Source organism: Antedon bifida, chromosome 5, assembly GCF_963402885.1.
Source record: "Antedon bifida chromosome 5, ecAntBifi1.1, whole genome shotgun sequence".
Classification (NCBI taxonomy): domain Eukaryota; kingdom Metazoa; phylum Echinodermata; class Crinoidea; order Comatulida; family Antedonidae; genus Antedon; species Antedon bifida.
This window is the reverse complement of record NC_136230.1, coordinates 5,638,349-5,655,767: the sequence shown is the minus strand read 5'-3', so window position 1 is coordinate 5,655,767 and position 17,419 is coordinate 5,638,349. Positions and strand designations below refer to the sequence as shown.

Genomic DNA, 17,419 nt, shown 5'->3' with positions numbered 1-17,419 from the left:
CCGTATGTGTAACACTCTTTCATATTTAATGTAGGGCCCTATATGAGTGCAACATTGACACCTGATAGATTGCAATATTATGTTTAAACTGTTAAAACTCATTTCCACTTTTATTGGGCCTTTATATGTTTATTTAAAACATATTTATATAGGATAAAAACATCAGTTAGTCAAATCACGTCATGTATACTGTGTATTCGTGCGTCGTGAACATGTAAATGAAGTGTTGTTTATAATCACTTTGTGAAAAGCCATATCGATCGGTTGTTGCAATTGATTGTGCAATACCCTTTGCTCAAACCCAAAGCAATATATATACTGTCAGGTATTCTTCCGCTGTCAAGTGCAGCGACCACACCCAAAATAAATGTTTCTTGATGAACTACTGTATACTATTGTGTATACAGTACAATACAGTGTATTGTATTCAATAACGCCATTCTTCCATAATGTATTGAATTGCTGTATCATCACGTTGTTTGAGTTCAAATTCAATAATACCGTACAAGAATGGAGTATTAGATCTCAGCTGATGAATCAGGTTTAAACTGATCATACGACGCCAAAGAACAAGTGATTTAATGCGGTTTATTAGGCTATATTTTTACACTTTTTTAATTCAGGCCCGTAGCCAGGTGGGGGGGGGGGGGTATGGTTCGGGCGAACCCCCCCCCCCCCCCCCCCCTTTACAGCGAACCCCACATTGAGGTAACCTAGGTACTTGGGTACTATATACGTAATTAACCAAATTTGTTTGCACAAAATGTAGGCTATCAGTATTTAAAATTGACAAAGTAAATTTATGAGATTAAAAATTTTCCATGATGAAGTTGCTAAATATTTACTGTATATGCTTATTTGTATTATTTTTTCATAATTGACTATAATGAAAGGCCGGGAAATTTCCACCACAAAACCTTGGCGCACGACCAAGGGAGTCACGGGTGTTTTAATTCATGAATTTCCGCACGTGATTTTTACCAACTACCAATAGCAATACAAATGAATAGATAAGTTGTCGGAAGTAATATAGTATTTTGTTTATTGTAAACGTGTGGCGGTGGAATTTTATTATACGGGATCCGCCGGAATTTAATGGACGTTGACAAAATGTTTGTTATGCTTGTATTTACTATGATTTTTATGAATGCAGTACCGGTAAGTAGAATATATTTATATTAAATTTGTTTATTTTGTTAATTATTTTATACATATTTATTTTATTTATTTTTTTTTTAATTTAAAAAAAAATCTTGTATGTTTCTTATCCGTTGTATCATCTCACTCCTCTACTCTGTCCTCACTGTATGCATAAAGGCCAATTTACCCAGACGAGCGGTAACGGTAATAAAAATATAGAATCTATGTTATTTATTATGACCATTTACACACAACGCGGAGCGGACGGGCAGTTTCCGCTCAGGATAGATACAGATTCTACGTCCGACAAGCTACGCGGCAGTACGCTTAGCGTTATCGCTCGTCTGTATATAAATTGGCCTTAATCAATGAAACGAAACTGATGTTACTATTTTAATTAACAATCAACTATGATATTGTAAAAAAGAATTCAAATTACCGTGCAGATGGATTGTAGATGTGGTGTACATTATACTATGACAGCCCGTTATTTAGGGTATAGTGGCTTACACGTTCACGTGAAACAATCGACGGCTGGGGTCGGTGGGCACTTTTAATCCCAAACTATACTGACGTATATTTTATATTTAGGAATGTATACGATTTTGTAAAATGCTTACTTTCCTTTGTATACCTCCAGTATTGTATTTTTCTTTTCTAATATCTGAAATAAAAGAAATAAAATTTGTTGATGGAAATTTCCGTAAGGGAATGGATTTACGATTGTTGTAAATGATGTTGATTTATGGTAATATTGTATTGTTACTTTTGTAGTATTCATTAGCGAAGTCTTTGCATCCAAATTGTCAATCTAAGTCTGTATTATGGGATATTGAAAAGCAGCGATGCTTGCGATGTCTGATCTGTCCGCCTGGAACTGAATATACTGGCGTAAGATATTTTTGTTTTCAATTTTATCTATTTACCGATTTAAAGGTGTAAACCTAAATAAATAAATAAATAGATTCAATATAATGTATATAAGAAATTATATTCCTTGTCATTTTAGTAAGGTGGGGTGGGGGGGGGGGGTGGTAGTAGGAGGTGGTGTTGCGGGTGGTTTTGTGTACATATTGTCCGATTAAACAGATTTCAGATTCAGATTCGATTTATTAAGTCATTCATATATAGTACAATGATAATTGTTTTCTTGGCAGAAAAACACAAACAAAATAATACATACATAATATTTACATTCATGATTAACATGGAACTAACAACTGATCAAGCAATATAAAATACAAAAGACCTAATGACTTATCTTTGTAACTCATTGTTGTGTAGTCTAATAGCGCTAGGTAAGAATGGAAATGTATGTCTATTTGTTTTAACAAATTGTGTTTGTGTCCTGCAATGCTTTAACAATTTATTTTATTGTGTAGTTAATCCGGGGTTTGGCGAGTTTTAAACGTATGGTGGGGGTTGGGAGGCCCAGGACCTACACAAATTGTGTACATCCACCCCATGCATTGAATCGGTATGTGGAATAGATAAGCACATTTTCAGCCCAGATAAAAAAATCATTTCTTTCATGTTTAGATATTTCCGTGTGGGTACGGAATTGAAGGATTAAGTGGTGAGTGTCGGGATTGTAAAATCGGTGAATTTCAATCGGAACATGGCCATGGTCAATGTGCCCCTTGTACACAATGCAGTACTCTGAATCGGCATGAAGTAAAGAGCTGTTCACACGAACTTGTTACGTCACATGATGCGAAGTGTGGGGACTGTCTCCCAGGGTAAGTATCTCTCCCTATATCAATGATGAAGACCATCATTTACAATTAGACCTACATAAATCTAAAACATAATTTTTCAATATAGGCCTATACCAATTCTCAGGTTTAGTAAAGAAGAGGTCCTTGATTGATACGTTCTCCCTTCTAATCTAACAACTCCGCACCCACAGATTGACCGAACCAATAGAAACAGACCGATGAAAAATGTCAATAAGTTCTACACGTCAAGTCTTCTCGAATAAGGACTATAAACCGTACTAGGTCCAGTGTACACATCTAGCCCGTGTGCACTTAAAGAACCTAGTCGGAGGAACCTAGTGCACATCTTTCGAGACGAGTAGTGGGAGAGGGTTACCCCACCCGGTGTACTAGAGTACACACACAGCCACTGATCATAATTGGGCCCTCTGAGACCAGTCTTTCTTTGACTGAAGAGGTTACCCAGTATATAAAAAAAAGAAAAGAAAAACACGTAATTCGTATTTGACACCTTTTTCAGGTTCGTTAGTTTCAATACCACATCACCGTGCGTACCTTGTACTAATTGTCATACGACAGACAATCAGACAACCGTTACAACAAAAGGCACAATGACGTCACACGAAGAAGACATAACGCCACTACCGACGGCAGAAGATGCGACAGAGGATAGACCTACTTCTGTCACAGGTAAGCAAACAAACAACAAAAATACACCCAGAAATAAAAATATTCAAGGCACATACAAACAAAGGCTAAATATATTATTGATGTCATTATGAAGATATCACGCCACTTGACAGATGCACTTCCGGCGTAGTCGCAGGTAACAAACAACGTCACAAATTTCCAGGGTACATAAAATAGTCACATGAAACATATTACATACCTCCATGCGTGAAAAGATCACACCACTACGAAATATTCTTCCGGTCGATCAGGTGAGAAACCACAAACAACGACATCCGGAATAAACACATATCCAGGGCACAGAAACAAAAACATACACAGGCTATAAATATATTATTTTGATTAGTCATCAAAACTGTAACTAACGGTATCAAACTGGCTATTCATTATTATATTTGTACAGTGTTAGAATAAAGAGAATTGCCACTGATGGATTTTTTTTTACAATTGCGACAAAGCAAAAACATTCCTGATTTACCTGTTATTATTTATAACCACAAAAGGATAGGATAGATGAGGACATTAGTCATTGGTGAGCATTGAGCATTACTCTTTCACCAAGATCCAATACGAAGTCGTGGGTCCGAATCTAACTGAATAGACTTGCCCCAAGTCTACTGTATTCATTGTTTTTTTTTTATTTCGATTTTTGTCTGAAAATAACAAGCTCAAGTAGTATACGTATGAAACGCCATATGTGCAAAAATATTGATCTTTTTACTAAAATTAAGACAAAACTCCGCCTGGAACCCAGACTACTAACTAAAGTAAACTTACTCTCTATTATTACAAAACACTACAGATATAAGGTTATTCATTTTTAGAACGTTTAGAATTTTATAACGTCAGCAGAAAAATGGACCAGAGTCATTATGGTTTAATAGCAACCAATTGAAACATAGGGCGTTGGTTTTGGATGTTTATCATACCAAGTCGTCAAAACATTCTATACTTTGTTTGCTTTACTAAATTAGGCCTACAACTTTTGTTTTGAACTGCTGTGGGGACCCTCGAGCTTCGAGGCCCCTGGGTTTAGCCAGTTACCCCACCCCCACCCCACTTTCGTTATGCCACTGATTCTAATATTTAGATCTGTTAGATTGTGATAATTGACAAATTGATCATTGTTTTTTTTCAAAGACTCAGTTGAGCCCACAGCACATAACCATTATTGGTGGACATTAGGCCTATTAGTGGCGGTGGTGATAATACTTGTGATAGCTATTTTTGCCACCCTATGCCGAATTCGAAAAAGAACCTTTTGGAAAACCACAGATACAAATGAAGAAGGTTAGTGAAATAAAAAAGTTGGTTTATTTTACATAAATGTTACTTTTCATAAAAAAACAAGACAAAAATCAATTAATTCATAATTGTTTAAAATCAATTAATTCTTTATTGAGTTAAAAATCAAAATGAGTTGAAAATAAAATTATGACAATTTATGGAGGATGCAGACGAACACTATGTTTATTATTAATAACCAATACATTACTGGTTTTGTTTATATAATAATTGATGAAATTATTGTTTTGATTTTCTGATTAATATTAGCGGATGTCGAACCTGGCACTCAAAGACAAACTACCGCCGTGCAAATAGACACTGAAAGTCCGGATACCCATGATACTACGTAAGTATACATTTGGTATAACCATGGAGACTTATTTCTCCATGGTATAACCATGAATTATTGAATGGATACGTATCGACGGTGACATCAAACGATTCATTCATCCATGGTATAACTTATAGAACTCAAAGCTCAAACTGATTCCTAACCTTAAATCAACATTCAATTGGACTAAATGACATTCAATTGTTATTTGTGCAAATATGTATTAAACAAATACAACAACACAATAGATTCTGTCCTGGTGACAATCCTTTAGTTGATTCCTGGAGTGACCATTTTTTAGGCCATTCTATATTACCGTATCTGGTCCCAAATTTATCCTCGATTTATCTCTTAATAATTAGGCCTTATATTTGTATTATTTCTTCAGAGAGACGTCTCCCTTTGTGGCTGTCAACGCCGAAAACGAGACGAGAATATCACGATCAAGCAGTGGTTACATAACAGATGAGGTGGGCATTCAATATAAACTTGGGAGGAGATGTTTAAATGGTTAGATCATGGAGGTATAATTCCCTCCATGGTTGAATGGAGTACTCCATAGATAGAACATGGAGTACCGTACTCCATAAATCTATTTTGGGTATCTTTTAAAGCTTTGTCTACACTATCAAACTAGTTTGACAACCAAAGTGTGATGTGCCCAAATATGGTAGTGATATGACGTCATCGTAACCATATATGGGCACATCACATTTTTTGTCACATAAAGTTTGATAGTGTAGACAGAGCCTGTATCCCAATACGCGAATTGTGACGTCATTCGTGACACACATTTCCTAATTTCCCCGATTCATGTAGATAAACATTGTAACTCTAAATATTTCAATTTGTTGTGATTTACAGGTAGAATTTCCACCTGAAGAGTTGAAACATCGCTATGAGAAAGCAACACAAATATTATCTAAAGGTATGATGACATCACAACCAGTTTTTGAATAATTTACAATGAAAAAATCCCTTTTCGATTGAGGCCTATCTATCTTGTATTGTATTTATCATAGTCAATTACAACGGAAAATCGTGAGTAATTGTAAATACAGTCGATCATAGCCCAAATCTGATAGCTTATACCTGCGGAATAACTGGCTTCCAACACATGAAATGGCTCTCCGAAACCGTGCAATAATTGGCATTTTAATCTGAGATCTTAAATAGAGTTAGAATAATTGGTCAGATGTTTTGCCCTACTCTGACGTAATTTGTACTTTATAAAGTACATTGTTCGCAAGTATTCTCAAATGTACTTAGTACGAAGTACAAATTACGTCAGAGTAGGGCAAAACATTTGACCAATTACTGAGCTCCCTGACGTAAAGCTACTCCACAATACAATTACAACAGAGTTAGAATAGTTAGTTAGAATAAATTATAGTTAGAATAGGTCAGACTCAGAGAAAAGGACATAAAGGACACTTTATGTGATAAAAAATGTGATGTGCCCATATAAGGACATGATGATGTCATATCACTACCATATTTGGGAATTTCATTACTATATTTGGGCATATCACACTTTTGTTCAAACTAGTTTGATTAGTGTACAGAGCTCGGTTTGGCTCGCGCAGGTCGACAGCCTTGTAACAATCCGTACAATAGTGTAAAATGTACTAATTGTAACATGTGTAAACCTAATTTTTTATTTGGCAGACAAGCGATGTAATAAGACTGTTATGGATTGTAACATTGCGATACTTCAAAACCTTTCAACTGAACTCAACCCAAAATGTTCAACCGGAACAAAGAATTGGAAACACCTGGGTAGCAATCTAAAAGTACGCGGCAGAATGTTGGACAATTTTGAACGTGATTCTGATCCTCTTTTAAGCCTTTTGAAGTTCAAGGATTCGCGTTGCGATTTTAGGCTAGACGCGTTCCTGCCCGAACTTAAACGCATCGAACACTACAACGCATTAGACATCATGGTCAGATACGTTTTAAAGCTACAGAAAGATACTGAAGTCAACGAAGAGGAAACGGCAGTTTGAGTACAATGCGTTAACACTATATAAAAAGACCAATTATACCTAAAAATGGTTCTGTTTAAGCATTATTTTTTCTATGCTTAAGTTAAGTTGAGTTAAATGTATTGTTTTAGACTTTCCCAAAGTCTGTATTTATATAATATTTATGTTTTTACTAATATTATATCTAAACTCCGTCTAGAACCCAGACTAATATTGTCTGGCAGACAGATGGTTTTCTACCGAATTTAAATTGGTCGCGGCAGAAGATGTTAAAATATATTCAATAACTGTCTGTAGTAGTCCTTATGCAAAGCAAGAAGCAGAAAATTCCGAGGTAGGCCTAGGAGGAGAAACACAGCAAATACAGATTTCGGTTCAGTTGATTTATGAACTCTTTAACTTCTTGAATAAACAAGTCATTATTAAACTATTCAGTGGTGTATGGTGATGGAAAATAACTGTAAAAATCCAGGTCTAAGGTCTAAATAAGGACGATTACGTAATTCTACAGAATAGTACGAGTTGTAAAGACTGAGGCTAGGGCGCACTAACCATTAATAAAAATAAAAAAAGTTTACACAGGGTGATCAGATGTTTTGTGTTATTTCGCTGTGGTAGTTCTCTTGTTAATTTTACTATTATATGTTTTTATTTCAAAAACATAAAGTGGAAGGGTTGCCCAAAATTTGGTCAAGGGAAAGCCGAAAACAATATAAACTTAACATGGGCATCCATGGTGTCATTGGAAAGTAATTTAATACTGATCATTTTATATTTAAATTGATCGCAGATGAGAAGACGTTACAATATACTGTATCACATTGTTATAATATAATACTCAACTGACTGTAGTATTATGCAAAGCAAGAAGCAGACGATTCCGAGGTCGGTTCTCAGCTGGGAGAGGAGCCGGCCGGACGGCCGGGGAGGAGGAGATTTCGGTTCAGTTGATTTGATTAACTCTTTAACTTCTTGAAAAAACATTTTGAACTTATTAAACTATTCAAAGTGGTGTATGTGATGGAAAATAACTGTAAAAATCCAGTAAAGTAGGTCTAAATAAGGACGATTAGGTAATTCTACGCGGAATAGTAGTATGGTTGCAAAGAGGGCGCACTAACCATTAAATAAAATAAAAAAAAGTTTACACACAGGTGGTCAGATTTTATGTGTAATTTCGCTGTGGTTGTTTTGTTGTAAAATCTGATCGCAGTTAGGTAAGTATTATTTATGTATATGTTTATGATATATTCTTTTAAGTTGGCAGTAAAGTATATACTGTACTTTAAAACTTGTAGGCCGATGATACCTGAATGAACCACCAGACTTTTCTTTTCTAGGTAGAATAGCATCCAGTAGCATCCCATCTCATGGTGCATCCTCAGATTTAAGTGTGGGGTGATGATGGCCTAGGCCTAGCCAATCATAGTAATTAGCTTAAATTAAAAACTGCAGATTAAAATACTTCAACTAATTCTACAAGTTTTTTAGTCTTTAATCACATTTATCTTATTATATTTCTGGCTAGTAGAGGGCATACTCCAGACTGAAAAGTGATTCCAACAGCTGGAGGAGGGGGAACCAACAAGATGGCGGCCGTAAATGTGTTCAAAAACATTATTTAATATAACAAATAATAATCTTATATAATACATTAAGACCACCTAAATTACAACACATTCTTGTCAAAGCACAGTGAAGTTTTTATAAAATTAAATATAATTATTGTTAATCGCAATAGAATGAATAATTTCTTGGTAATCTAGCATTTTTTGTATACGAGGATCATAGAATGCGTTTCCGTTTATACGCTTAACACGCTGCGTTGCGTATCGTTCTCACGCATATAGGCTCAACACAGGCGTAGTAGTGCGTACTGCGCAGGGCATATCTGATTGGTCGATTGCAGCCGCCATCTTGTTGGTTCCCTCTCCATGGAGAATCACTTTTGAACTGCGATAACATTAAAAGATTGCCATCCAGCCTTCAGCTATTACATATCACTGGTTTAATGTGATATATTAATAAACCTATCTGCTGCCCTCTATAGATTCATAACTTTCTAACTCGCAACAAATTTCCATTTCTGTAATACAAACAATGTATAAATACAATTTTTCATGTGTTGCTTTCTCCAAATTATAAGCTCATAATTTAAATAAGGAACTTTGAATAAGCAGCACAGTTAGATAAAGAACCCCTATTAAGGGGACAGCTTCGGTACTTTCCAAATTGTGGCCTTAGTCTTTTGTTTAATAAATATATATTGCCCCTTTTCACAGGAAAGTGTCCCCTGAATAGGTATGTCCCAATTTGTCCTGTTTTAATCAACAGTTAAGTGATTACTATAAAACAGTGATTTTTCATTCATCATTTTATTTCATAATAATATTTATTTCCTTCATAATATACATAAATAATACAGTACAAAGTTCATAATTAAAGAGAAATAAGGTAGTAAATAATAATAATAATAATAATAATATACTGTATATATATAAAATGAATCAAATATTATGTCATTTTTACAACCAAAAATGATTTAAAACTAAAAAGATAATTTGTCAAATATATTGTATGTGTTTACTAATTTGTGTTATAGACACAGGTATGTAGACAGACTAACCTTGCGTGGAAACTTCTTAGAATTTACCTGGCTTGATAAATTTGTCAAGGGGCATATCATTTACCTGTGGTATGTTCTTTTTAAAAATACCTCACCTCCACATTTCTGTCACCTGTTATAATGTAGACTTAATTTTACATTCTGTTGGCCGTCGTCAGTATCATAAAATGTTATGATGATTATTATTTGAATAGAAATTGAAAGAATCATACAACACTGATACGCATCTGTAGGACGTGTATGTTTAACCTCTCTGTGACCTGATATTAGCAATATGCATGTTCAGCAGTTTGGCCTCTATATACATTTTTTAAATCGGCATACTTTAAATTAGAAGGTGGCCCAAAGCTGCATAAATGATGCGAGCTTGTTTTAGCAGATAAGAGTATACAGTACAAAGGCCTCGGCACAACAACACAATATTTTATGTAGTCTGGGCTCCAGACAGAGAACATGAAAACTCGTCTTGATATGATAGGCTAGCTTCTCCGCAAATCAAACATTGAATGGATCACTTATTATGCGGAGATAATTTGATTTAATTCCCACCCAGACCCTGTCCTGTTCTGTGTGGTGTAGCCCTGTTGTGTGCCGGTCGGTGGTGGTATGTACCTTATTGGCGTTTTATTTGGCAGGTCATATGTACGAGTTGAGTAGGCCTACGAAGGAGGCCTAGGCCAGGACTAAACAATTAATAAACAAAACAACTTGGCAAAACGATTTTATATTTCAGTTTGTTCAGTCTCGATCGTACATTCAGCACTGTATGTACTCGATGTTTTTCATTTTGAAACAAAACGATCATTGGTTGATTCGAAATCCATATTTACATACCGCCCGCCCCATATAGCCAAATACGGTATGATAACCTACGTAATTCTTATCGGATGTTTGCGGTCTGCAAATCGATTTCAAGTATGTATTTTCAGACAAAAATCGCGGTCGAAATAAAAACAAATAAATAAAAAAAAAAGACAATAAATACAGACTTGGGGCAAGTCTAGTGTTTATGTGTTATTATAATTACCGCAAACCCAATATTTGGTACTCTTTCTCTTCCTAAACCACATGATGAAAAACTTGCACTGATTACACTAATGCTTTATAGGTTGCATTTGTTATAGACTATTCGGTTTTTCTTTAGAGTTGGTTTAGGTGGAGTAAATAAAAAATAATAAATTAAACATTCAAAATCTCTATACCACTGTTTAGCTGTAAATCATCAATTTTAAATAGTACAATTATTGTTAAGCATTGTTAGGATTGCATATATATTCATATATATTTCTAATATGATTAACTAATAAGATGATGTCCGTTAGTTTAATTCAATCATTATTTATTTTGTCTGTTGTTTTAAGTTGCAATTTTTTATAGGCTATTCTGTGTTGTCAAGAGTTGTGTTGAGTGGATAAATATTAAACACAGTATAAAAAGCACCATTCGTAATCTCTATACCATTATTTAGCTGTAAATCATCAATTTTTAAATAATCAAATTATTGTTAAGCATATCGTATAAAGCCTGGCCCTGCTGGGAGTAGTTGCATCTTGGTGTCACTTTTAACTGTTACAAGCATTCAAATGAGACCCTCGCTTCACATTCCTATGTGTTTTCTGCACGTTTTCCACTCATGTGGCCTTTTCAATGATTGAATAATATGGCGTAAAATGCAAAGGTTAGAGTCTGTCATTAGTGTAAAATTTATGTAAAAAATGATTGATAGTTTTAAAGCAGGCCAACGCACTGCTGGACTGTGTACATACGGCATGTGTTTTTGAGAAATGTTATATTAAAGTCTATCTGTCTGTATAGAATAATGAACATGTTGTGTTTTTAAGGTGGTCTGATGTTTTATGTTCCAAGTTTTCTTCTTCCTAGGTTCTAAATATGTCTGAGGATCACATTTTTGGAGTAGGATAACATCAAATCCTGCAGCCGTATTCACCAATTACACTTAGGCTAAGGGAAAAACTTACCGTTAAAATAAAAAAAATCTCCTATCTAAGTGAATACAATTAATTTAAGAGAAATACTTGAGTTAAGTGATATTTAATAATCAAAGGAAATTTATCTCACTTTAACTTTTAAGTGTGATTGGTGAATAGGGCCACTGGCTTTACCATAAAAATCATGGATGTACTGTATTTGTGCTAGACATCCAAATTGAGTTTTCTACCCCTCCTGAAAACTCACCCATATCCGCAACCCATGACACTTTGCAGTCAAACAGGCTTTAGAACCCCCTCCCCCTAAAATTGTTTTTTTAAAATTAAATAATGACTATTTTTATTTTGTTGCAATCTAATCTATAATTCTGGATCCTCCCCCTGCTTTGGGTACCTGAAAATAGGCCTACTGTTTTCTTTTTGCCACCCATCATCATCGACCTCTCAAGTTACATCCCTGATCATTAAATATTAATTAAGATTTATTTTGTTTACATTAAATTCAAATTTATATTTGGGTATATTTATTCATTCAAATAAAGAAGGGAGCCAAATGCTGACAAATTCTGCAAACAATGTACAATAAAAAGGGGATAGCACACAGTAGAAAAGTTATAAAAATATGTAAAAATGTAAAATCTTAAAATGTGAGAATAACTTTTTTCTTGTCTGAATCCAATCACACCCAGTAACAACATACAGTACCATCATAGCTGCCATGTAAGCCTATTGGCCACCTATAAAGAATCAGACAAGTTTGACAGTTTAAATTTCATTAATTTCATATTTTGACACTTTTTAATAACCCATGAAGAAAGACATTAACCATGTTGAAAGCATTTCACAAACACACACTGTATGCTGAAAAATGATATTTAAAACTATTAATCAAGGTCATTTGTCAGGGCATAATTCCCTGACTAGGAGTTCCCCTCATTCTTGAACCCCACTCTTATGCCACCCCTGGGAATTCGACTATAAAAGCTTGTTGTGTTTCTTGACCTCTGTTGTCAAAAGGCGTAACTGTATGTAGATGTTTTTGTCAACATTGTCATGCCATACTAGAAATTTAAATTTTTTCTGTGATAATTGTGAAATGAACATGTAATTAAATTTGTAGATAGGTAAGTAGAGCATAATCAGTTGCGTAACGCAGAGGCATGTGGCCCCTGGTTTAGGAACTGTAAATGCCCTCGACATATTTTAATGCCTATTTTTTCCTCAGGGCACTGCTCAGGGGCTCCCATAAGCTCTGGGGCCCCTGGGTTTAGCCATTGAGCCCTCATAGGCCACGGATCATACTTAAAATTCAAAGTTCTCAACAAAATTAATCAGATGGATGTACTATGAAGTGAAGTTTATAATAACTACCTTTTTATTTTTGTTATTTGTTCTTTGTGATCTTCAGTTTAAACTTGTTGAAATCTGCGAGTGTCATGCGAACAAAATGAATTGAAATTGCAACTTGAGAAGGGCCTACTACATTTTTTTATAACTATATATAATTACAAATCATAACCTCCTTTAAACATTTTGTTGATCAGTAATGCACCTACATACTTCTTTTTGAATCAAAATCAAAGTGCTCATAATTGTCTTTGTTTTAAAGCATGCACATGAAATTCTTGTTTCATGTTTTACATTTTTCAATCAACAGTAATGTAACCTTAAAAATAATTGTATGATTTACAAATATCAACCCTGATTAAATGTGTGTCAACTAACACAAGACTTGTTAGTTCACAGATGCCAAGCTGTAGAAGGAAAAAGAGGTTTTATAACATTTGTGGCAGGCAGAAAAGTTCCCACTCACTACATGATCAACTAAAAACCTAACCTGTAAAGTAACCCTATACATTAATGTGACTATTAAACTGGGGGAAAATAGTACCAAAGTGGCAAACATTCTTTTGACACCAGTATGTAGTTTTGTATGTTTTTATTGTAAATGTAAATGGGGATAATATGCGACTTGCGCACAGGTGTGGATGACATACCACAACTTTCTACTCCTCTAAGGGTCTCTTCATGCCACCAAACGCCGCCCGTTCATCTGACCACAACGACAGGGGCTGAATGGACCAGTACACCGGGTAACTAACTCTTACAAAAGATGTACTGGGTTCTTTAAAGTGCACACAAGCCAGTTTTAAGTCCTTATCTGAGAAGACTTTCTCTACCACCAGAACAATGGTCGAAGAGTGATTTGCGGCGTCCCTGCCTTAACTGCTCGGCCACTTGACTTTTATTGAATAGACAGACTGGCTCTGTTAGCATGCATTTGTTATACTGAAGTTTGGGTGCGGACATCCAGTCTGTAAGACATGCTTCACCTCCCCCCCATAAAGATACTCCTGATACTAATTGGTATTATAGTGTTTGTTCAAAAGAGTTAAACCCTTCTTAAGGACACTCCTATTCAGGGTACATCCCTATTTAGGGCAAACTTCTATTAATGGGACCATTTAAGAGAATACTTGTTTGGTCCTGAAGGTGTCCCCTTAATAGGGGTTTTACTTTGTAGGTAAAAGTTTAGTTTAGTAAGCATACAGGTTGGTTCATTTATTGCTCAGTGGGCTGATTGCATGTAAAGCAAATGGTTTGTCGGACAGCATCAAAGAGAGGAGGAGAGTTCAAATCAGAATCAAAACCTTACTGAAAATTGTTCAGGTCAACTAGTGCCCACATAGAAACTGTTATGCCGCATTCATTGTATCAAATTTTGCATTTAGCAATTAACAGTAATGCTACACGATCGATTAAAGAGCTTTTCTACAATTAATATTAAATCTGGGCATAAGTTTGTTTTAGGGGCATATACAGGTTATGGGAGTGGGCAGACTGCATAAACAAAATAAATTATTTTGTGGTTTCTTTGGTCAGTATCGAAAGTGAGGAGGAGAACTGAAATGGTACCATGTTACCCCCTGGATGCCGCTTTGTACCCTTTCGATGACACTTTGTACCCTCTGGATGACACCTGTGCAATTTTTTATTTAAAGTAGTACAGTAAATGCACAAGTAGTTTGCCTCTCATTAAAACTTTTAAACACTGTTTAATAATTCAAAGTAGAGCATTTATTTGAATAAATACTGTACGGTAAGGCAACCTTCCTAAACCAAATCATCTCACCAGACAATATAAAAACTTCAAAAATCAAAATCATTTAAACATCTTATAGTTAAAAAAAAAAAAAATAAACATAGTGAAAATTAGTACTATTCAATAGCGCAATACCCAAAAATAAACATAGTGAAAATTAGTACTATTCAATAGCGCGATGCCCAAAAATAAACATAGTGAAAATTAGTACTATTCAATAGCACGATACCCAAAAATAAACATAGTGAAAATTAGTAGTATTCAATAGCGCGATACCCAAAAATAAACATAGTGAAAATTAGTACTATTCAATAGGGTGATACCCAATAATAAACATAGTGAAAATTAGTTAACTATTCAATAGCGTGATACCCAAAAAATAAATCACATTATAACATCTTGTGAAACATTTTGTAGGACAACTAATGCCCTTACTGAAAACTTTAAACTAAAATAAATGGTTGAGAATGCTCATATTTTTTATTTGTTTAATAACATTCAGCAATATTGTGGTATCGGATTTTACATTTGTCAATCAGCATTAATGTTACCACAAACATGTTTGAATATTAACCCCTGTTAAAACCAACACAACCCATTAATATATCAGAATAATTGTAAACTGAGATTCATGTAGTGTACATACTGAAATATTTAGGGAGTCTGTTTCTGCTGCATAGTGCCGAATAAACCGTTTATTTCAAAATAGGTTTAAAATATAATTTTTTTTGCATTTCTGCACAATTTTTGCTCCTAAATAACCAAGATAGCTTCCTACTTTGAATAGAATAACTGGGTTCTTTAAAGCACACACCTTGTCAAAGGGCAAGAGCCTAATGTATTGTTACCTTAATCTTATATACTGTATTAATTTTTTTCTAAGATATATCATTATAAGATATCTGTAAAAGCACATTTATTAAATGCTTTTTTATTAGTAAACTTTATAAATCTTCTTTTCACTTTAAAAAAAATGAAAAGTGTTAACTTTATAATATAGGTGATCTAATTTAAAAAATGTTTTTTCTGTTTGAAAGTAGGGTAATGTAATCAGTGTCAAATGGAAATTTTATCAGTCATTGATTTTGCAGGTTAATGTGACACTTTGTAATATTTTTGGGGAAAAAACGAGTTGATATATTTAAGTATTTTAAATCAAACTATAAGTAGACCGCTGGAAATGAAATCATATCAATGATGTATTTAGGTAAATATGACAGTTATTTGTAGCAGATATTTTGAAAATGTAAATGATATTGTGAAAGTAGGATAACATGGTGATGACAGTACCCTAGTACAAGAATATTTACACAGGTCTTGCCCCAGCCTTTATTTGAAAGTTTTTTATAAAAAAATTATCTGCTGCCCCCTTTAGTCAAATACATTGCTTAAAGAAGATTACTGTACTTTATTGTCAAATGAATTTGAAATTTGTTTACCTTTAAAGATGTATTGTCCCCAAAAATATGAAAAATGAAAATTAATAAAATCAGACTTTTAAAAGGCCATTTTGAAGTTATTCACTTCTGTAGAAAAAAAAACGAAAAAAAACCAATTATTTCACTTGTAAAAAGACAAAATAAAAGGTTGATTTTAACCAAAAACTCATTGACAGACCACCTAAGTATTTTTTGCTTTAATTTACGTTTTTATATATTATATTATATTATTTTATAATTTTTTTTTTCGATCCAGTTTTTGGTCAAAGTGAATATGTGACACTAAAATGACATATTCAATGAAAAATATTAAAAAAAAATTTTTTTCAGATGGACAATCTTTAAGGCAACAATAGCATTTACAATATATAAAAAAAGACATTTAAAATGTATGTTAAAAGTTATATAAAAACATACAATATGCAATGTTACAATTTTAAGATTAAGCATTTGTTGATATTTTTTTTTATGAAACCAAAACATTGAGCTTTTTTTTTTTGCTTTTATTTTTACACTGCTTAAGAGGAAGCATGAAGGAAAATTTAACAGGCAACCCTCTTATTAAGGAAACACTTTTTTTGGTGTCCCCTTAATAGGGGTTATACTTGGGTAAAAGTTAGTTTAGTAAACATACAGGTCAACTCATTTATTGCTGAGTGGGTTGATTGCATGTAAAGCAAATTTTACCAGAACTGCCACACAATAAAAGGTTTGTTTTTTGCTAAACTTAGAATGGTATATGATGTAATAATCATGACGGTGGTGATTTTATAGTGTTACAGGTTATAAAGACAGGTTATAAAGGGAAGAAGCTTACAACAAATTATTATGACTTCTAGGAAAGATAGCAGTCCATGATGAATTTCCGGTTATGAGGAAATCAGTAATATAGTTATTGGTCACATTAAAAGTAGGAAAATGGATATTAATATAAATATTATTGGAATAACCTTGGTATTATTGATAGGTTTAACATAAACATTTTGTTTACAATCATTTGTTTGTATTATAGTAAACTGTGTATCTGGGTTGGAGTTGAATAAACTCCTTATTTCATATTCATACAGCAATATGTTTTTATTCAAACCTTTAACAAAATATTGTGCAGAGAAATTGCGAAATTTATAAAAAGAAAAGTCTAATTAATTTTC

The 17,419-nt window shown here is 33.9% G+C and overlaps 2 protein-coding genes across 3 annotated transcripts in view; both read left to right on the top strand.

The window, feature by feature from the left end:
• Positions 1-1,032: 1,032 nt before the first annotated feature.
• On the top strand, positions 1,033-7,730 carry LOC144843111 (uncharacterized). 2 transcript variants are annotated; one of them, XM_078699824.1, is made up of 9 exons: positions 1,033-1,158; positions 1,915-2,031; positions 2,680-2,879; positions 3,379-3,548; positions 4,689-4,838; positions 5,103-5,181; positions 5,555-5,636; positions 6,031-6,094; positions 6,835-7,730. In XM_078699824.1, the coding sequence occupies exons 1-9, from the start codon at positions 1,096-1,098 to the stop codon at positions 7,170-7,172; spliced, it is 1,263 nt and encodes a 420-aa protein (XP_078555950.1). In that variant the 5' UTR covers positions 1,033-1,095; the 3' UTR covers positions 7,173-7,730. The 2 variants fall into 2 exon arrangements, with proteins under 2 accessions (XP_078555950.1, XP_078555951.1); XM_078699825.1 differs by having other exon boundaries at positions 5,555-5,637; positions 6,035-6,094.
• Positions 7,731-8,287: 557 nt separating this feature from the next.
• LOC144843119 (vascular endothelial growth factor A-like) overlaps positions 8,288-17,419 on the top strand; it is a 126,648-nt gene continuing 117,516 nt past the window's right edge. Inside the window, exon 1 of the mRNA XM_078699841.1 lies at positions 8,288-8,368. The gene's annotated coding sequence lies outside the window, so the exon portion shown is untranslated. The remainder of the gene's footprint in view (positions 8,369-17,419) is intronic.